At 37.5% G+C, this 22882-nt stretch overlaps 1 protein-coding gene across 3 annotated transcripts; it reads left to right on the top strand.

The window, feature by feature from the left end:
• The first annotated feature begins 967 nt into the window (after nt 1-967).
• LOC306887379 (reticulon-3-B-like) lies at nt 968-22588 on the top strand. 3 transcript variants are annotated; one of them, XM_079445061.1, is made up of 10 exons: nt 988-1244; nt 5959-6009; nt 8878-9245; nt 9486-11757; nt 15598-15805; nt 17357-17495; nt 17832-17901; nt 18052-18098; nt 20157-20215; nt 20380-22586. In XM_079445061.1, the coding sequence occupies exons 1-10, from the start codon at nt 1151-1153 to the stop codon at nt 20426-20428; spliced, it is 3357 nt and encodes a 1118-aa protein (XP_079301187.1). In that variant the 5' UTR covers nt 988-1150; the 3' UTR covers nt 20429-22586. The 3 variants fall into 3 exon arrangements, with proteins under 3 accessions (XP_079301186.1, XP_079301187.1, XP_079301185.1); XM_079445059.1 differs by lacking the exons at nt 8878-9245; nt 9486-11757 and having other exon boundaries at nt 5959-6003; nt 20380-22587; XM_079445060.1 differs by lacking the exons at nt 5959-6009; nt 8878-9245; nt 9486-11757 and having other exon boundaries at nt 968-1244; nt 20380-22588.
• The last annotated feature ends 294 nt before the right edge of the window (nt 22589-22882 follow it).

Here is a 22882-nt window from a genome sequence, read left to right as displayed (position 1 = left end):
TATGGAGAGTCCCCATAAACCACAAAAACCAACATGTGTGTGTGTGTGTGTGTGTGTGTGTGTGTGAGTGAGTGTGTGCTTGAGGGTTTGTGTTTCATGCCTGAGAGCAAAGTTTGGTGTTGTTTTGAAAGTTGTTTTGAGTTGTTTTGAGTGGAGAGCTTCATTTTGACCTGAATATAGGACGTTTGGGGAACTGAGTTAGAAGTTATGGATTTGAATTTAGAGTTTTGCAAAAAAAAAAAAAAAAGGCATAATATTAAGTAATGTGTTTAACAATCGAGAAAAACTGTAATTCTGCTTTTATATATTTTTTTCTTCATCGTTTTCTCGGTCCTGAGGGAAACATGGTCAAACGTTTCCTTTTCTTCAACATCATAACAAGCAAACGAGGACATGTCTGTTGTTAACCAAAAGAGGGCGCGGTTGAACAAGAAATTAAACGCTGACCCAATATTTATTGTCATGGTAGAAAATAACTCCAGAGCACAAATGCGAAAACATTACATAATCACGCCCCATAGAGTTACACAGCGTTTAGTGTATCTTTTTTTAAATAGGCGAGGATAGATTAGATATCAACCTAACCCAAACCGTCCGTAGCTTTCAGGGTTATTAACAACTGTATGTATATTCAAGACGGCAGAGTAAAATGAAAAATATGTGACAATTCAGAATGATATTATCGTAAGATTTTTTTTAACGACTGAAAATATATAACAAACACTTATAGGTAATAGTTTAGAGCATAATTTTCATACAGAATGCATTTGTTTACAACACGTGATGCAGTCTGTATGAGAAAAGTCAGAGGTCTATCTCTGATACTTATGGGACACGTGAAGGAATTTAATTTTTTGTGGCACATTATCGAATCAAAATAGTTTTATGGCGTACCCCTTTAAACAAAAAAAAAATCGACCTCTCACCCTAATCTCTCTCTCTCTCTCGTGTACCCGCCCTATTTGTCTTCCACCGCCCCCGTCCACTGCATCATTCAGGCAGGTTCACCTAATGTGCTTGCGCAGGCTCGGCGACGCCGCTGCTGTGTTAGGAAATACTCGGTGAATCGGGAACGTTCAGAGTATCAATCAGCAGCCAGACCTCAAACGACACTTCTAAACTACAGCTCCTGTAGAACAACACGACGAACATGGCAGATCCAATGACCCAATCTTCTCAGATTTCTTCGTCTCAAGGCCTGAACGATGGGCATTCTGCATCGTCCAAAGACTCCAAGTTTTCCGGTAAGAGAACGTTAACGTCATACAACAGTTTCGTTGAAGTGTGTTCTATTTGTTTTGAAGTTTAGCGGCGAATTTTACTGATGTTCCAAATGGAAGTGCATTTGGCAGGTCGCACGGAATAGTGCGTTTAAGGACAATACCAGATCATATAGCGTAAATCAGATCGATTTGAACGAATGCACAAGTTTAAATGCCTTGAAGCCAGTACTGTGGCTCTCTGGCGTTATGTAATAGTCTTGCACTGTTTATTTCTCACGTACACTTTCCATATCGCCTCCTTTTGGGCATAGTAGGAGGGTTTTTGGCGTTACACTTTACAGGCAGAAATGGCATGGCGGATGTTGGACTCAGAATGCATGTGTTCTCATCTACAGCTTTGACCTGACGTTTATTTTTAGGAAAAGGCCACGGAGAAATATGGGGACACATAATACCCCTTTGAACCCAAGCTGAAATGGGCACATGTTGCGGCTCAGCTGATGATCTGCACTGCAGATGCATCCGAAACTGGAAGACAGTGTAAACGAAGGAAGAACCTACATACACCCCCCATCTACTGTGCTAGCGACGCGACAAGTTAGAATAATCAATGCAGCTGTCTAGAACCGATTATCAATTGTTCTTTTGAGTCGGATCTGGTCAAAGAATCAGAACTGAATCGGTGCTAGCTGTTTTCAATTTGAACCAAGAGTTGGGAAATGTTTAAATTAGATTTTAATATTTTAAATATGCCCAGTCAGGGTGACGTAATTACGTCATGGCGTAAAAATAATTTTCTAGGTTCTTTAAAATGGACTGAATTACCTTCTCTACTGCCAAGTTCAATTACATACAAGGATTGATTTGGTAATAAAATGTTCTTGCTTGTCCCGTTGCTTGCGGTAAACACATACACACACAAATATATATATATATATATATATATATATATATATATATATACACATACATACATACATACATAATGTGTATATGTAAGAAATGGTAAACAAACCCCTTGCCCTAATAAATGCAGTTAAGTTGGCCCATATGTACACATTATAAGTCCTTCTGTTGATGTGATGCGCTGCCCTTTGTTCAGTTCCTGTATATTTTTCCATTGTGAAAACAATGCAGTATGGTTTTTGTTGACTTGGGATGTTGGTTCAGTGCTTTTTAGGTCGTCAGCAATATATGAAGCGCTTCTGGCCTCCTTGGTTTGGCTTCATTAAGGCGTCTGGGAATCGAATAAAATTAGAACATGAAGTTAAGACTCATGACGTCAGTTTTCATCACCCTTTCAAATCGTTTGATGCCTTCAAATGCTTTTTTGGGTCTTGCGCTTAGACACATTGACTTCAGTTACTGTAGGTATCATAATCCGAATATTGCTGGAAGGATGTAGACACAATGACTGGCCTACAGGCTTACTATCACAGACGCCATATGTGAAGGTGACACATTGGACTGGATGGTTAAATTTAGCTGGCCCTCCAAGACACAATCTGAGATGCCTGTCTGGGTGCCATTGGCATGTTGCACATACTAAAAGCCTGTATGTAAATACAAGGTATTAAATGATGCCAGACCTAGTTGTGAAATGTTGTTTTAATCCAATATTCTGGGTTAAATTCAGGTTAAGCTCTATCAGTAGAATTTGTAGCTGTGAACTAACCGTTATGTTCTTTAATTTGGAAATCTGTGGAGCAAGCATGCTGTGGTTGCTTCATAGGCCTCTTTTGCAAGTGCATTTTTTTTTCCAAGTCGATGATTCTTGTGAAAATTATGACTGTGGGAAGTTGATTCATAACTTGCCTATTATTTGTATTTTTTAAAATATATTTTATGTAAAAATTTAAATGCATACGAGTGAAATTGTATATTTCATGTGTTACATCATGTGTCGGGGGAAGTCGTGGCCTAATGGTTAGAGAGTCGGACTCGTAATCGAAAGGTTGCGAGTTCGAGCCCCCGGCCGGCAGGAATTGTAGGTGGGGGGAGGGAATGTCCAGCGCTCTCTCCACCCTCAATACCACGACTGAGGTGCCCTTGAGCAAGGCACCGAACCCCCAACTGCTCCCCGGGCGCTGCAGCATGGCTGCCCACTGCTCCGGGTGTGTGTTCACGGTGTGTGTGTGTGTGTGTGTGCGTGCATTTGTTCACTACTCACTGCTGTGTGTGTGCACTTGGATGGGTTAAACGCAGAGCACCAATTTCGAGTATGGGTCACCATACTTGACAATACGTCACGACTTTACTTTACTTTACTTTACGGTTAGTCACTTTTTTACTTACTACAGTTTTTTGTCTTTCCTGGTTAATTTTGAATGAGATGTCAAGTTATCTTTCAGGTGTATTTAAATGAATGCAACTTAATTATAAATTATTATAATTAAAGCTATGTGCAAATAAATTATAGAGAGAGAGTTATGCATGCAGCTTTAATACTTCTTATGCGTTTGCATTTTGCTAACAAACATAGTTCCTGTCAACATTCCAAAAGTATTTTGTCAGCTACCCCTAGATGTTTTTCGTAGATCTTAACTTGTATTCAACCCAGAACAATCTGTTTAAAATGTCATGCTATATGAGACCAAGAGATCATATTAAAATCAAATTCATGTTTGCTATATCAATACTGTCTTTTGCTTTGTCAGAAAACAGTCTCTCTCGGCCTCTCCCTTCTGTCTGGGCACTATCCCTAAGGTCAATACAGCTGGCTGAGGCAGCACTCTTAAAGATTTAGGAGTCATCATTAAGTCCCCTCAGGAATAGAGCTGATATTGCTGGCATGACAGAGATGCCACACAGGCTTTTCTAGTGTCAGAGGCCAATCCAGTCCCACTTTAAGCATTGCCCTGTAACCCAAGCCATCTTGGTGCATTTAACCTCTGCCCTCGCAATAGATGCTATCTGTCTATCAGATCCTTGGATTACTACACCTTATTTCCTTATTAAATGTTTGCCGGCTAAACATGACTAACCGACCTTGGTAGGATATCAGATTGTGATGCCATAATTGCACCACGTGGTTTCTGCTGTCACAAAAAGTGAATCAGATTCTATATGGCTGACTCATAAGTGGGAAAAAACTACAATCAAGATGACAGAGGGTGTGTGGATTTGTCAGGGTTTTGGTGTCCAGATCAATGGCGCAAGGTGTGTAGCTTATTCAAAGCTTTTGGGTGTGGTTTGGGTAAGGAATGCCGTGAAGCAGGGGTACACTCCTTGTTATTTGTGACCAGTAGAGCGTGCCTTATTTAAGACTGTTGCGTTACTCGATCAACCTGTTCTCTTTAACTTTCTCACCACTCTCGCTGTTGGCACTCCTTGTTCTTGTTGAGATTCCAGAGTAGATTAATCCCATTCTGGTGACCTAGCGTTGCCTTTACAGCCTGATGATCGATCCAACTGTTGTAAGTGGCTTCTGGATGAATGCAAATATTGTTTGCTTCCAAATCACATGCATTTTTGAAGTGTGGCTGAAAATGGCTTCCCTTAACAGGTTACATAACACAGTGGTGCAACATGTGGGTGCTTTGCAGGGTTAGATGTCAGAAAGTATGGGAGGGATCATTGAAAATTCCATGAGAAAGTTCCACCATTTGACTATTATGAGTAAGTATTGTACACTATGCAGCTGAATCATCAAGGAATGTGTATATAATTAGTTCTGTTTGTACAGAAAAAAAGTGCTTTAATAGGTAGTTTATGTGTATAATACACATGAAAAAATAATCATGTTAAAATTTGTATTAATGTATACGCAAAAGTGTTTATTTTAGGTACTGTGACTGGTCACTTTTTATTTTATTTTTTAATCAGCTTTATGGAAGTTTTTTCCTCAAATTTAAAATGGTGAATCAAATGTTCAAACTGTCAAATATTAAATCAAATTCTAAAAATGTATGCTCAAACGATAAATCAAATGTAGTTTAATTTCTTCATTTGTAGTACTCAACTATAACAAAAATAAAATAAAATCTAATTTGATTTTTTTCTTTAACAATTAATCAAAGCCCAGTCACAATTAAAACTATAATTAAATGCTTATGTAATAAAGTTGTCCTATGAGACTTGCCAATTAAATACAATCTGTGGCCATTTTGATCATTTGATTTTATGTATTTTATTTTACATTTTAACCATTTAATTCAGCATTTGTTTTAGGAAAAACTTCCATACACTATTTTTTTTTGCCTTCACTGGTGTTACAGTGAATTTTAGTAAAGTACAGTATTCTGTGAAGTCTTTCATGTAGTATAAGCTGCATGCATAAAAGACAGAGGAATGCTTTTTTGGAATAGCTTTACAAAGATGAGAGCATCTCACACCATCACTAATGGTTCAATAGTAGATTAGATGCTCACCCTTATGTTATTACAAATCTGTATCGCACAAAAGGTCTTTTTTTTCTGTACATTAAAAGTCGACAAGATAAAATGTTTGGACTTCAAACATTTTTGTAGTCCACAGAAGAAAATTGCTCGGGTTTAGAACGATATGAAGCTGAGTAAATAACTTTTTTTTTCTCTCTCTCTCTATTCCTTGTCAAGTAAAGCGCTTAGTTATTTGCTGTCAGCTCTTTTTTTATTTCTTTTGTTTTTCTAGATTCTTGAGATGTAAAAGGTGCTTCGCTGGGCATTTCACTAACATTTTCCCCTTTCAAATGTAGAGTATAAGAAGGATACTGAGACTTTTCTTCTCATTCTTCTGTCCTATTTTATTTTTTCAGATTCCTTTTTTTCTTCGCCTGTATCTCTCATTCAGTCTCCTCAAGGCAAGTGTATAGTTCTCTTATGATGCTCGCCTGCTTCTCTACCTTTTATCTTTCTCTCCATGCTCCTCTGTCATCTCTGTTCTATTAAGTATGCTATATCCCACTGGGCTGCTGCTATGATGCTCTCCATCCCTCTCGCCAGTGACCCTCTCCTCCTCTATACCAGACTAGATGTTCACAGTAAGACCATCTTTTGGAGTTTTTCCTTTTAGGAGTAGGAAATGAAGCAGAGGACACAGAAAGAAGCTACCAATTGTTTTACTAAAGAATTAGATCCTTATCTCTCAAGCTAGAACCCAACCGGTTTCTGTGGAATATCATCAGAATGTCCTCTCCTTCAATCTGTATGGTCTTGATAATTAAGTTCTTACCTAAACATTAACAATCAAATTCATAGTTAGTCTCACACCTGCACGCCAGTTGACCGTGTACTGTGCAGTCCAACCACCCTCCCTGACAAGTTTTGTAACAAGACCCTTGTGGTTACTAATGGTGACCCCCTTGCAATCATGCACGTTGGAATCCATAATTAACAGCCAAGTTCCTCCTGTTTTCAACAGTTTCTGAAATCCTCAAACATGGATTAACTTCGTGAATGCTCTTCAACTGAGGTCATCCAAATTTCTGTGGCTTGTCATCTAATGCCTTATTTGATCTAACACAGTCTCTACTTGGCTCTGTAAATCCAACAATACCCTGTAGTATATGGTTTCCCGGGCTAAAAAGTTGAACGTAGCCATTCCTGGCAATAATTTGTGGCTATCACCTCCCATTTACCATTAGTATCCCCTGTCATTTCATCGTCCACCCCACATCTGACGTGGTTCACAGATTAAAAATGGGAAAGCTAAATCCCCACAGATGCTAGAAATTCAATCGGCTCCAGTCTATACCCACTGCAAACATGATTTAGGTCACCGTTACTGTGGGTCCAGCTTAATCCCAAGATTGCCACCGTATTTTAAGATAGCAGAGAAGTTCAAGTTCACTTTGTGCGAGAGCAGAATCCTAAAAATGGATCAGGTTGGTGTGCCTGAGGATTCATGTCCTTGATGTCCCCCCTCCCCTACGACAAGCTGTGTTTGGAGCTACACCCCCAACACCGCACTGGTCCTGAAGGTAGAGCGCCACTGGGGAGGGATCTAGCAACAGGATGCTGCTTGGGGTTACATCCCCATGGCTGCTGCAGCTGACTCTTCACCTGCTTTTTCCATGCATTTTGCATGTTGTCTTTTACCACAGAGTAAGAGGAAGTCATCAGATTTCAGTCTTTTTGTTTGTTTGTTTGTCATTTAGTTTCATGTCTGTTTACTTTAAGGATTTTGATCATTGTAGACCCATTGTTGACCTATTTATATATAGGAAGCATTAGCATTAAGTGGATCTTGAGTAAATTCTTCAGATATCATAGGTATCCCTTCAATGTTAGAAATGTCATTATCATGTAGAAATTCATTTCAGTTTATAATATTAGCTATTTAAAGTTAGTTTAAATACTTTTTTGATTATGTGAAATATTTTGCATATTTTTTCATAAAGATATACCATTTAAACGACTCATCATAATAGCGTTTCTTAGTTTGCACAATGAATACTTAACCATACCACAATCTTAAAGAGATGTAGGGACAAAAGTCTTTAAGTTGAAACAGTGGTGAGCAACAACATGTAAACTGACATGTAAAGTACAATAAGTTACATATTGTCCGTTTTATGTACATATAAATTGAATCTATTTTCAGAAGGCTTTCCTCTTACTGGGTAGGCCCTATAATAAAAAGAAGGGAGAAAATACTAGTTTCTCGTCAGTTGCAGTGCACATGTTTTTTTACTAGCAGAAATGTAGCCTACAGCATGCAAATTCTAAGATTTTATCTTTTAAAGTAAAACCAGGAAATGGAAGGTTTGTAAAGGGACAAAATAATTAGAACGTTAGAATGTGGTAGTCATGGTGTGTTATGGTACCCGTAGTCCCTCCAGAACTGGTTTTATGACCCTACTGGAGAGTCAAGAGAAATTATTTAACTTAAAATTGTTTAGCATATGTGATGGAAACATTGTATTTAGATGTGCCTTGTTACCTGCCTACCTCCACATAGTCCCTGTGATGGCAGAATTGTTCATCTTTCGGACACAGCCATTGTGTTGCATGGTGAAGTGGTCAGAATTTCCAGCATTCACTTTGCTGTATTCCCTGTGCTCTTATAATTCTGGCCTCATTGTCATCTACACCATAATTTGATTTCTTTATCATCTCTCTTTTTGAGATGGTTTGATAGTTGAGGCATAATTTAGACAGCCCTTTAGTAGAATCTGAAATAACAGTGCTTTAATTTTTTAACAAATTGATTTCTTTAGTAATTTGCTTGAGGGTAATGAGTACTTCATTTTGTTTGTCTGTTTTAATTGTTTTTGTTTGGGGGGGGGGGGTGTCATCTGAAGTAAACAGTTGTGTAAATCTGCCCTTACATGTATAATACATTAAAACCATTAAGAATCCTTTTGTGTGTCATTGAGATTCCTCAATGGTATCAGCACATTGTCAAGCTGGCATGCAGACATCAAACTCCATCCATTAATATGTGAGACCATGCAGTGTGTGCATGATCGCTTTAGCTTCAGTTAAATGGATGCAAGCAAATTAAGCATCTTGGGGAATGCTCCATAAAGTTCCAATGTAGCTGCTGATTGCTAAAGTTGTTGGGATCTTTGGCTCTGAAATTTTAATTCTTGATTTGTTTAAGACGATCCTATACAAACCTGAGCTTCAGCATGTTCCCCTGCTTTAGCAAATCGGAATTAAGGTAAAGTATGCCTTGATCTTTATTTCCAACCCTCCTTTTCCTCCTCTTTCCTGCTGCATGATGGATGCAGACAAAAGAGTGGTACTGGGCTCTGACAAACCTTCAGAAAATATGGCCACATCTCTTCGCTTTTCTTCTCAGTCAAGTTCCTTTTCACCAGTTGCTTATGGAACAGACTCCTCAGGATCACCTGCTGACAACATAGATTGTACCTTCAAAGAGAAACGGGAGCTTTTTGATTCATCTTTTGGCTCTCAAAAGCAGGACTCTCCTATAAAGGCATCCCCAGTGTCTGAGAGAATCAAAGCACTAGAAGCTTTAGCTGCAAAGCAGAATGATTTTGATAGAAGTGATGGGGGGTTTCCACATTTTAAAGAGCGTCACTATGAGAAGTCCCCTACTGAATCACATGGAATTTCCTCCCGCTTGTCCTTTCAGAAAAGGACAACATCAAATGAGCAGGATTCTTCAGAATTACCTTTTCAGAAAAGGACAATGTCAAATGAGCAGGAATCTCCAGATTCATCCTTTCAGAAAAGGACCATGTCAAATGAGCAGGAATCTCCAGATTCATCCTTTCAGAAAAGGACCATGTCAAATGAGCAGGAATCTCCAGATTCATCCTTTCAGAAAAGGATCATGTCAAATGAGCAGGAATCTCCAGATTCATCCTTTCAGAAAAGGGCCATGTCAAATGAGAAGGAATCTCCAGAATCACCCTTTGAAGTGCTTGGAGACGAAAGGCGTGGAAGTGACTTTGAGGACACCGCTGACTGGATGAGAGCTCACTTACCTCCAGCACCAGATTTCAACATTGAAGATCCTGATCTTGATGAGGGAAATGATTCTTGCATGGTGCAAGAGAGCCCATCCAAAGTGATGAAACCAAACAAAGTTGATACAGCAGAAGTTCCAGAACCTTTTGCAGGAGTTCCTGATCAGTTTATGGACAGTCCCATAAAAGTGCCAGATGACATCAATCAGTCAAAGGATGATGACAAAAATCAATCAAAACAAGAGAGTGTTGAGGACGATTCTGAATTTGACCTAAACTTTTTACCAACAGCCTATATGTGGGACAAACAAGAGAAAGCTGATATGGGCACTCAAGGCTATCAGATATTCCCTGACAATCAAGAGCATCCTTCCTCCCCTGCTCCTCCTGCAGATTTTGAGTCTCCATCACCCCCTGTATCCCAACAGATGGAGCCTAGTTCTACACAACATTCCAGTGTTTCAAAGGGAAACTTGGAGCCTGCTGAAATCCAAGAGGTAGACAGCTCTGGGGAGTCAGATGATACTGTGATTGAGGAAACCATGAGCATCCCAACAGTGGGAAACGATGACCTTGATACCAAAACCCACAAGGAAGACGAGACTGTTCCAACCACTGAAAAACAGCCAATTCAGGTACCTATTATTAATGTAATTGAAACCGAGGAACAAGTTTTAAGTGATGATGAGGAACCACTTGAGGTGGAAGTGGAAGAGGAGGAGGAGTATGAAAAGTGTCAGATATTGCAAGGTGATGGAAAAAGGTCACCAGAGCAACACGACCCAGAGGTTCCAGAACAAGTATCTGTGGAAACTCTACATGATGAGCATAAACCTGACCATGGCATTTCCTCTCATACAAATCAAAATGACTCTGATACTGAGCGCTCTCCTGAACACAAGGTGATTGAAGATGATTATGAAAGTGGCATTTTTCTCCAGTCCTCTCCGGACTCTGGAGGCCTGAATTCAGAGGACTCTCAAGAGCTTATGTCTCAGAATTTAGTGACCTTTGAACCCCTTAAAGAGCCATCCCTTGATAAAGACATAGACAAGGCCGCAGAAATACTTTCTGACCTTCCCCCTGACATCAGTTCCCCCTCAAATGAGCCCAATGATGTAGAGACTTACCTGGATCACTACGCCAGTGAAGAGCTTGCTTTAAAAGACCAGCTGAATTCATCTTATTTCAAGGAAAGTAAAGGTGAGAAAACGGAGCTTTCAAAGTCCAGCTGTCCTCAAGATAATCAAAATACCAGTGTCCAGGAATCCTTCGAACATATTCCTGATGATTTCAATGAGACACCCATCGAATGCAGGCTAGACTATGAATCTGTGCCTGAGCCTTCCCTATCTGACCCTTCATCTGATATTCCTGATGATATTGAAACTATAATCCCTCAAAATGAAATGCCAAGTGTTGATTCAGAAGATCAAAAGACATCCGTAGAAATCAATGCTTCAATCTTGCAGGAACAGGAGGAGTTGCCAATCCAGTCCATTGATCGACAGCCACCACTTCAAGAGAACCCACCTGCACCATTTCCCTCTTTTCACAATGAGCAGTCTAGCAAAGTCAGTGAAGATATTTATGGCCCTGTGGCAAACGAGGTTACTGAGGGATCAGTGATAACCAAGTCTGAACCTCGAGTTGTGCCCACCAAAGATCTTTTAGATAGACCGGATTCGCCAGAGACCCTGAGCGATACAGAGACGTTTGAAGCAGAATGTTCAGTAACAGCAGCGACTGACAGCTTCGTAGACTTCATGAGGGAGTGTCTTAAGTCACGGCAGGACGAGGAACCTGAGGTCCTCAGTCCCGGACACAAAGCTATAGACCAGAATCCCAAATTTGATGCTCCTGCGTCCTCTCCAGCTATGATCATGGACTTGGAGCAGGAGCACCTCACAATTTCTGTCTTGAAAGAGCTCGGGAGCAGCCAAGAGGACGAAGACAAGGATATCCCCACTATGAAGACTGTCCTAAAGCCTGATAACGCTCCACTTCCTACACCTAGACCTGAGACCTCAGTCACCTCATCATCTCACACTCGTCAAAACAAGTATCAGCCTGATGCCTTACTTCCCAAAGAGGTAGAGGCAATCGACATTTGGGTAGCAGAGGCCTACCACCTTGCAGAGCATGTCTTGACAGCAATACTAACCCATCTTACAGGTAACATGTCTTTCTTCTGGGCAAGTAGCCTGCTAACCCTGCACACACAGTATGCCCAGACACTAGACCTTACTTACCTCTTTTACTTTATAACTAAATTTTAATTTACTCAACTCTAACCTATAAGAATGCTTCTGAAAATGTCAGTAACTAAACACTCTCAAGCTATTACAATAGCCTTATGGAGATTAAATGTCTTGTTTGTTGTGAGACAATCTTTATTAAATGTACTGATGTATTTTTTTTTCAAAGACATGTCTCATGACCTTTAAAACACGATGGTACAATATTAAAAGTGATAAGTACCTGTATAAACATTCCTACAGGATGGCTGCATGCAAAGCCCTTGAAGTTAGATTGTACAGTTTTTCTTGTCTCAGGATTCATCTTTTTGTGTAACCTTCAGGAAATCAGGATAAATGTGTTGTTTAACAGGAGTAGCATTATCTTCCATTTGGCAGTTAGTACGCTATTGTTTTGTGTGTGTACTCATCTGGTGTGACACGAGAGAAGGTGATGCAGAATAATCAGTTTTGTGCAATTTCCACTCAAAAGGAGAAATGTTTGGCCTTTTTTTTACTTTTTACTAATTATAAAGATTCTAATGCATTCTCAAAATATGATTTTAAGTATTAAGTTTTGAACCTTGGATTCCTTTGAAGGATCCCATTATGATCAGAGTTAATGGAGAATAAATTTGCTTTTATATTTTAAGAATAGTTGGGTATCTACCAAAAAAAAGAACACTATAATTTTCTTTTGTTTACATTAGATAATGCATCTGGTATCATATACAATTTATTTTTTTTACCGAATTTAATACAGGTTAATGATAATTTATGAATATACTATATTCCATCCATCCATCAAATCGCCTGAGCAGCGGTGGCTCGTACAGTATACTATATTGTTATAAATATATTTTTTTGTTCATTTATGTTCCAACATAAGTATTTGAAGTTAACTATAGTAGTATCTGTAGAAATTAACTTTAACAAATCCTGTAAAAGTAACTGATGTTTAACCTTACTGTAAAGTGTTACCAATTCATATAGACAGTAATTAATTTCTTGCGCCAGATGCCATATATAGTTTTAACAGTGTAAGTGGCATATTTAATGGATATAGAACATATTCTTTGTCTCAGTCTTCTTGAGTTGTTTACTGTGGGTGAGATTTATTCATTTTTTGACAACGATTGCAACTTGGTATTTTAGCTGTCAATCACCCAAATACAGCTGACTGAGAGCTTTCCAGTGGTGTGAAAGTTTGTTTTAATGGGTGTGGGAGTTTCCACTTGGGTTTGGCAGAGCTGTAGATAATAGCATGTGGTTGTGTGAACTCGAGCATAGGTTTGGCTAATCGCTGTGCTCAATTATGTATTTATATGTATATGTAACTACAAATAAATATTCACATTAGGCATTAGATTTTTTCCAAATGGTCTGCCTTGTAAAATGTAGTAGTTTAATTTCACTTGAGACTTTAAAATGATGGGAAGCAAGTGCAAACATTTTAAGCACGCTGAAACAGACCATAGTGTATAAATATGGCCAATAGCCTTTAAATAACTGACCTCATTAGGGTTTCATTGCATGAAAATTGGCTCACGCTGTTCGTTTCTGAACATACAAATGAGCACTCACTGTGACAAAGAAAAACTGGAATTTTTAGCTGAAATTCTTGTACTTGGGTGGGATAGGTGATTTCATGCATGACTCTTAAATGATTCACACACACACACACGTGAACTCTTACATGGTTCCGCACCAATGCATTAGTTGGTGTATGTACCTTTAAGAGCCGAGCTCTGTGAGAACTAAAAGAGGCCACTGCGGCTCATCAGCCACTGGGACATGCTGTTGTATCTGGGTCCACTAACGCCAGCGAGGGAGGGAGGGAATGATAACGAATAACTGTTCTCAGCCTAGGCTGCCTCCCCGTGGGCACTAGCAAAGCATGCTGGGAGGAACTCAGACCCCTGCAGTGAGCAAGAAGGAAACCCCTCACATGCACTGAGCGTTTTAGTCCCTGAGCTGTGAGAGTGGACAAAAACAATGGTGCTCTCTCAGGCTCTGAATCATTTGCCACACACCATTGTGCTGTAGTTATGTCACGTTGACTGTTGTTGTAAACAATCTTTTTTCCTCTGGTTGCTCAACAGATATTCTTGTTTTTCAGTTTTTACCCACTTCCTCTTTTAAAATATAGCATTCAACTGACCAGAGCTCATTTAGAGTTCCAATTTTTTTTTCACAATTATTTTTGTCTGTTTAGTTGATTTGGTATCCCATGACATTTTATGAAGCATGTCTTGGGACATGACATGCAGGCATTTTTTTTTTTTTTTTTTTTTTTTTTTTTTCTGTTGTGAGAACTAGTAGGTACACTACTGTTCAAACGAGTTGGGGCTCAATAAGATTTTTGTTTAAAGAAAATTAATACTTTAATTAAGAAGGGATGCATTAAATTGATCAAAAGTGGCAGCAATGACAATGTTACAAATGATTTCTATTTCAAATAAAAGCTGTCCTTTTGAACTTCCTATTTATTAAAAAAAAAAAACAGTTTCCACTGAAATATTAAGCAGAACATTTTTCAACATGTTTTTGGTATTAATAATTGTTTTTGATAAATGTTTGGGAATGATTTCTAAAGGATCATGTGACAATGAAGATTAGAGTAATAGCTGCTGAAATCTCATCACAGTAATAAATGACATTTTTAAAATATATGAACATAGAAAACTTTTTTTTTAATTGTAATATTTCACAGTATTTCTGTTTTTACTGTACTTCTCATCAAATAAATGCAGCCTTGGTGAGTCGTCTTTAAAAATATATATTATTTTTGAAAGAAATATAATAAATTATACAACCCAATTTTTTTGAACCCTAATTATATATATTTATTTATTTATTAATTTACTTAATTATTTTGGCCTCTCCCACCTTGATGACCTTGACCTTGGCTGTATTCACCAATCATGCAAAAATGTAATTTTATGTGCCATATTATAGATGCCAACAGATATTAAATTTAGTATATTTAATAAAAATTTTATATTTAGTGATCAGTGCATTTCAGAGTTTAAAAGTTCTCTGAAAACTTGAGGGGAAAAGCTGTACCTGACCATGTATTGCTTGAATTGAATGCATGAATGCATTTACAGTCTCCTGGAGTGTGAACGCCATATCTGTTCTCGAGGTGATATATTAAAGCTGACAGACCAAACATAGTAACAGTGGACGACGTGGTTGTGTTTTCAACCAGCCAGCACTTGCACGTGTATGGTCTTGTTACACACATGCCCATGTTGGAATTCCTCCTCTAATAAGACAGTGTTTTGAAAACACTCTTTTCCAGGAAAATATATATGAGTGTATTATTCTGTTCTTCTGTTCTTCCTCCTTATGAAATGTCATGTTTGGAACACTTTATGTGTCCATGATTTCCTGAGAAATGGAAACGCACAGAGCCGAACCCCCTCAAGGCATCGCTCCACATGGAGAATGCCTTTTATGTAAGGCTTCTTTTAAAAGGTTCCTTTCACACCAAATCACCAGCCACTCAAAAACTGCATTACGTAACCGCAGTCATATGGAAAATATGAGCTCTATATTATTTATGAGAGACCTAATGATTTTGCAGTTCAGGTACAAAAAGAGAACCCATTAAAATAATGTGCTGCTGCCTTTTACAGCTGCAGGCTCGGGATTTAAAGTGTTTTACACCAGTTCAACAATTCATATCGTTCATTTTGTCACTATTTCTATGTCATGTAACGTTCATCGAAACATGCCACGCGCACGGTTTTCACTTACTCTCTCTGTCATACAGTGAATGACCTGGTGCACTGGCGGGACCCTAAGAAGTCAGGTGTGGTGTTTGGCGTGTCGCTGCTGCTGCTGCTTTCTCTGGCAGCATTTAGCGTGATCAGCGTGGTCTCCTACCTGCTGTTGGCCCTGCTCTGTGTCACCATCTCTTTCCGCATCTACAAATCTGTCATCCAGGCTGTGCAGAAGTCCAGCGACGGACATCCCTTCAAGTAAGAGCCTTGTCTTTTCAATACAGTGTCCTGCCAATAAACTCACTGTAATGTACATGTTTGAGAAAATTGCTTTGTGGTCTTGGATTTTCTGATGGGATCTTTTGACACTGTTTTTACTTAACCTGTTGTCTTCATAATTTAAAGTATGTGTGAATAAAGCTGCCAGGAAAATATTTATTTATAAAAATCGGTGGCATTTATGGTAAAATTCCAACAGCTGTGGTTGCCAGAACTTTGCTGTAAAAAAAAAAAAGCACTAATATCTGTTTTGAACCATTGTAATACACTAATAACCAGCAAACACAAGTGGAGATGAGAGTCACATGATGAATCAAAGCTCATCCCAAGCTATATATATGTATGTATGTATGTGTGTGTATATGATAATTCACACATTAAATAACATGGGCACAACCACATCATTTCCATAATGACCAGCGCAATCTACCAAGAGCAACGCAAATTAGCACCTGTTTTAAGACATGCTTTTTTGGGCAGTAAATAATGGCGCAAATGCCAGTAATTTGATGAGCGCAAACGTTAGTAAATCGCGTTGTGATTAATTTTAATAAATAAATGTTGCGTCTGAAAGGGAAACTCCTACAAATGCATATTCAATAAGATAGACACTAAAATAACTGTCCACACCTTTTTGAGTGCTAACTCATCACGACACATCTTTAGTAAATCCTGACAGTAATATTTTAACTCAAAGACTGTTTGTGCCAGTGCAAGCTGTTAGTAAATCTGGCCCAAAATGTACTAAACCCAATCATGGTGACACACATGATACTGAAATGTTGCAGTGAACATTAATTTAACAACATTAGATGTAAGATAAAACCCTAATTTACACAACTGATGAGAAAAAAACCTAAGAAGAAACTAGAGGCGTCATGCAGGGAATTCTGGGAGTGTCTATTTGTTTTTTTCACTGTAAATTATACAATGACTTTTTCTTTATCACTTCCAAAAACTGTAATTTTAACAGTGTTTTACTGTAAAATGACATTAAACGTAATTAGTTATTCACCGTATATAGTATGATAACTTACTGTTAACTAATTAATAGGTTTTTACAGTAGCATTTTTCCAGTCTTTTACTGTTAAAATCACAATCATTTTTTACAGCATATATATAATTATAGCTTTAAAATCTAGCTAGAAAAACAGTTTTGTGTGCAATTTAAATGTTTAACAAATGCCAAAATTTTATAAATATAAACTTTTCACTTTAGTTTCAGGTATGAATATAATTATTTATTATAATTTAAAATCTAATTTGTTATACAGTTAATATAATTCATTAACTGAGCATATTAAGCTGGTTTAGATGAAAGAAATATATGTTCTATATAGATGTTCTGAATATAGATAGTTACATCTATCTGTCTATCTGTCTATCTATCTTTCACCTTTAACATTGTAAGTCCATTTGGCACTTTTAATGTTAGGCTCTGTTACACTAAGTGTTGGTGCAGTGGTGCTCAGAGGTGTGTGGGTATTCAGTGGCAGGGCTAATTGGGTTGACCCGTGTTCCTGTGACAGGGCTCTGATGGAGAAAGATGTCACCGTGCCCCCCGAGACCTTCCGCAAGCACGTGGATGGCTGTCTTACCCACGTCAACCGTGTGCTCAAGCAGATGAGCCGCCTCTTTCTGGTCGAGGATCTGGTGGATTCCCTCAAGGTCAGTGCCAGCAATTATAAATGCTATGATTTAAAGAAATAGTTCACCAAAAAATGAATTGCTTTCAGAATTTATTCATCTACTTGTTCAAAACATGCATGATTTTCTCCTGTACATACAAAAAAATATATTCAATACAGTTTAAGCTTATAGTTATAATAAAATAGTAATATTATTATACTCCAGAAATTACAAGAGGCAACAATGAGCATTTATTTTTTTGCTATATTAGCTGTAGATGTTTTATTAAAGCATTGCATTTACTTCAAAATTCATAAAAATAATTGTGTTCTCAGGCTTTCTGTTCTTTTGACCCACATTACCTTCTGATTTCAGCTGGCAGTGGTTATGTGGCTGCTGACATATGTTGGAGCGGTCTTCAATGGCATCACTATCCTCATCCTCGGTAGGCCGAATGTGCCACTTTTAGAATCTCACTTAAATTTGAGGGGAACAAAATTTCTTCATTTAGTTATAGGCTGACCAATTGAGAATAAATCCACATAGATTTTAAGAATGATTGTAATGATCTCATATTGGGTGTTTTCTTTTCCAGCCGACATCCTGCTCTTCAGTGTACCGCCCATCTATGAGAAAAACAAGGTTAGAACTTGATCTTTCAGTTGCAAACTATGCACTGTGTGCTCCAAAAAAAGCATATATTGTGGGGGTCCAAATAAGAACTACTACTACTACTACTACTACTACTACTACTACTACTACTACTAATAATAATACGCTCAAGTATGGGGTCTGTAAGATTTAAGTTTTTATTTTATTTTATTTTTTTTTTATTTTTTTTTATTTATCAATGCTTGATGGTTTTTTTTGTAAACTGTGGTACGTTTTTTTTCAGGATTCTTTGAATATAATGTTCAAAATAAAATGGAACAGAAATCTTTTGGAGCATTTCTGTCACTTTTGATCAATTTAATGCATCCCTTCTGAAATAATTATTCTAATAATTATAATAAAATATTTTCCGTAGTAACTAATTTAGCTCTACCTAATCAAGGTGAGGGACAGAAGAGCATATGTTGTATTCACCTGCCTCCGTGTGTTAGCAATTAACTCTATAATGTTAACTAGTATTACAGGTTGCTCTTGTTACTCATGATCTTTAATGACACCGAGAAGTCTTGTACAAAGGAAATGGTTTCGCTACATTCATAACAAGTATAATATTTTAAAACTCTTACAAAGAGTTGCTTTAAAAAAAAAAAAGCATCTTATAATGGATGATACATGCTCAAATGCCTTTAGAGAGCAGGCGGCCCACTCAGAGCAAACAGTAATCAGTATGTATGATTATTACACCAGAGGGGTCTTATGTAAGTGCTTACTGTAGACTTGTCATACTCTTTACTTAAAGCATTTGTCAAGTCTTAAATTCTTATATAACAGTGATTGTTAAGGAGTGCCTGATGCAGTTTTTCCTCTTCCGACCTCTTCACAAATTAATTACAGCACTAATGTACGAATATAGTGATGCATCCATAATGGTGCCACAAAGCTCTGAACTGTCTCTTTAATTTCCGTGGCGCAGAGCACTATGCACTGACCTCAACTGCAGTAACCCAGTTTTTAATATCTTTACAGTGAGACAATTTAAAGCCACAACTCTCAATTATAGCTGTACTATGATGTGTCTATTTTAAATTGGTTTTTATTTTTATATTTGATCCGTTTTCTTTCATTTTAGTTAATGTTCTTTAGTCATTTTTGTTTTAAAAATACGCCCATATAGTTTTTATTTTTCTCATTTTTAGTTATTTTAGTACATCAAGTTCAAGTAAATGGAAAAAAGGGTGTTGTCTCAGCAACTAGCTGAAATAAAATACGTTTAAGTTTATTTTTAGATCATTTTGTTTTCAGTAACAAAAATGTGACACTCGACCACAAAACTAGTAATAAGGGTCAATTTTCCAAAATTGATATTTATACATCATCTGAAAGCTGAATAAATAAGCTTTCCATTGATGGACAATATTTGTCTGAGATGCAACTATTTAAAAATCTGGAATCTGAGGGTGCAAAAAATCTAAATATTGAGAAAATCGCCTTTAAAGTTGTCCAAAAGAAGTTCTTAATGCATATTACTAATCAAAAATTAAGTTTTGATATATTTACAGTAGGAAATGTACAAAATATTTTCATGGAACATGATCTTAATCTCCTAATGATTTTTGGCATAAAAGAAAAATCTATAATTTTGACCCATACAATGTATTTTTGGCTATTGCTACAAATATACCCCAGCGATTTAAGACTGGTTTTATGGTCCAGGGTCACAAATGTTTAATGGTAACAGACAATACGTTGATCTGACACATAATTTATGATGCTGTTTTCCAGCAATATATATTTATATCCACAAAAGTGACCTCAGTAAATATTCTGTATAGTTACAGAGTCCCTGCAGGTCCTTAAAGTCTTAAATTCAGTTTTGTCAATTTTATTAAATTAAATATATTTTTAATGCTATAAGAAAAGTTTCATTACATTCTTAAATTTGGGGACAGAAAAACAGAAATTACAATGCAACCTAATTCGATGATTAAACTTCAGAAGGCTATGATTTTATATAATAAATATTCACAAGCACAGTGATATTACAGTCATTGTTTCTTATGATGCAAGCTCTCTTTGCTCTTTCCACAGACCCAGATTGACCGTTACATTGACATTGCACGCACTCAAGTCAACACTACAATTGCCAAGTGAGTTTGCTTTGAGTAGAGTAATATAGTAAAAATGTATACCATCTGTGCCTGCTATTTATCTTTAAAGAACTGAATCAATTTGTGAGACCGTGATTCCACATAGTAACATTGCCACCTAATGGGCGTTTGCCTCATTTTTTTTTTTTTTCTTTCACCTTCAGGCTACAAGAGAAACTCCCAGGAGCCATGAAGCGCTGTAAAGCAGAATGATCCTCCTCTCCGATCCCTCGTTACCATGTTTACCATCCTTCTATCTTTAGCCGCCTCCCCTTACACTAAGCCCCGCCCCTTTCCCTCTCTTTCCCTGTTTAACCTCACACCTTAAAACAACCATCTGCACTGAACCAGCTAGTATGTAAAATCTAAAAAGCTTCTTGATATTCAATGTTAACTCTGCAGCTTATTAATGAGCATTAGGAAAAGAAGCTCGGGGCTCCAGGAGCTGGTGTTTTTCGACACAGGAAGTGATGTAATGCTACTGGATGCCCATTTTGAAGGCCAGTGCACGGAAGGATTTGTGAACTAGACTGAACCTATGACCTGGTTTTGAGTGTTGGATTGGGTGGTGCTGTAGTAATGAATAAAGACAGGTGTTTGACTCAAAAGCAAATGTCTGTACTTCAAAAAAAAAAAAAAGGAACATTTCACTGAAAAATGCTGCCAAAAAAAAAGAGAACTTTATGAAACATACTTTCCCCCCTCTTTGTTCTTCGACAAATGTGCACGTATTGATCTGAAATGCACTGAACAGTTCTAGACTTGCACGTTTTGATCAGTCAGGATGGATACCAGCAGTGATAATTCGGTCTAGTTCACTCTCCTCCCTGTTATTGGCGCAATTTTTAATTTTGTGTATGTATATATAGTTCGATTACAACAGGCTCTTTGCTGTGAAGTAGTTAGTGTTGCTTTTTATATTTAAAAAAAACAAATATACAGCTCTTATATTGGTCTCTTTCGCACCTCTCTCGCACTCAGTCATCTGAGTTGAGTTCACATGTAAATGTTATTATTACTCTTCAAATAATAGTTATTATATCTCGATTAGGATGGCTGCTTTAAGTCCCCTGTCTGACATTGGCTTCGTAACAATAAATATTAATAACCTTAAGATTGAGTTTTATGTATAGGATCGTCAGAGCACCAGAATATAGGAGAGGAAGGCAATAACTTTGTGCTTGATGTGATGTTGGCCCCACAAGTCATCGACTTTTGTTGAAACGGGGCCAGTGCCCATCATTTATGTCATTTAGAAAAGTAAGGCCGTTTTTTGTCAGCATTTCGGGGCATCGTTTACCACCTTGGGCACTGAAGAAGTTGAAATATTTAAAAAGGCTGCAAAGAACTATTATTTAAGCTGGATAATTACACTTACTAATCACATGTAGTAACACTATTTTTCCTTGAAAGTCAAAACCCCACTGTAAACACTGTTGGCTTTTAGGATACAGCTACAAGGGTGTGTTTACTTCAGAAAGGGAAGGGTAGCATTGTACAAATAGCTTCAGGTTGGGCCGCTGTGTTTGAAAGCAGCGTCAGTCCGTGCAAAAACTACTCGAATGCATTTATGCGCACAGTTACGATGTGATAAATGGATTATCTACCATATATCAAGTTACATTCATGTTGCTTTTGTTACTGCATAGTCTGCCAGCTCCTGATGGTTTTATTGCATTGTTCACTTAACATTCCAGCTGATGCAGTTGGAAGCATGTCCAAATTGGAAAACTGAAGTTTTAACATTAACAATTTCCATTACATTTTAAGGCTCCTTTCTAATGTACTTGGATTTGTTTCATGAATTTTCTCTCTCTCACCCTTTTTGTGTTTTATGCATGTTTACACACATGATCAGATTCAGACGGAAGTGTCTTGTCATTGTGTTGCTTAACTAGCATGTCCTACAGTCGAGATCACATGTGCGGTGTTGCTTTCGAAGAACAGGTCAAGCTCTGACAATTTGCATTACCACATTGTTTTTTTCGAGTTTAAGGGTAAATTATGACTATATAACTATTTTTTTTTTAAGAGATGCAAACCTCTCTGTTTAGGTTCTTCGTCTTATTATCTGCTTTCTTCTCTTCTGAGGTTCAGTTTAATATTTGTTTGCTTTTTTAACTTATTCCTGTAGTACCTTAGCATGTTTGCTGTTTCTTCTTTCCTGTGTTTCTCTCTGAGAAGGGTTGACGGAGGTCATTCTTTTTGCTTTTGACTCTTGAAGACTAGATGTGATGACTAACATCTACATTCAGTTTGTTAGTTTTTAATTAAGTTAATATGTGGGAGCTTTGGGGGGGGGAGTGCAAACAGGAAAACTTGTGGTCCCTGTAATGATGTCAAAGTGAACTTAATAAAAATGCCAAAAGCATTTGTAGTGCTTGTTTTTTTTCAGTTTGTTTGTTTTAATGAATGGCATAAACTAGTCCTTGCTATTCAATACTGTTCAAAATTTTGGAATAAGATTTAAAACAAAACATATTAATGCTTTTATTCAACAAGGGTACATTAACTAGATCAAAAGTGACTAAAAATACACAATTTTAAGCAGCTGTTTTTAACACTGACAATAATTTGATTACCAAATCAGAAGAAGGATATTAGAATGATTTCTGAAGGATCATGCGCGACTGAAGTAATGATGCTGAAAATTCAGCTTTACCATAT

This window comes from Barbus barbus, assembly GCF_936440315.1.
Source record: "Barbus barbus genome assembly, chromosome: 2".
NCBI classification, from domain to species: domain Eukaryota; kingdom Metazoa; phylum Chordata; class Actinopteri; order Cypriniformes; family Cyprinidae; genus Barbus; species Barbus barbus.
This window is presented reverse-complemented; position numbering and strand designations above follow the sequence as displayed.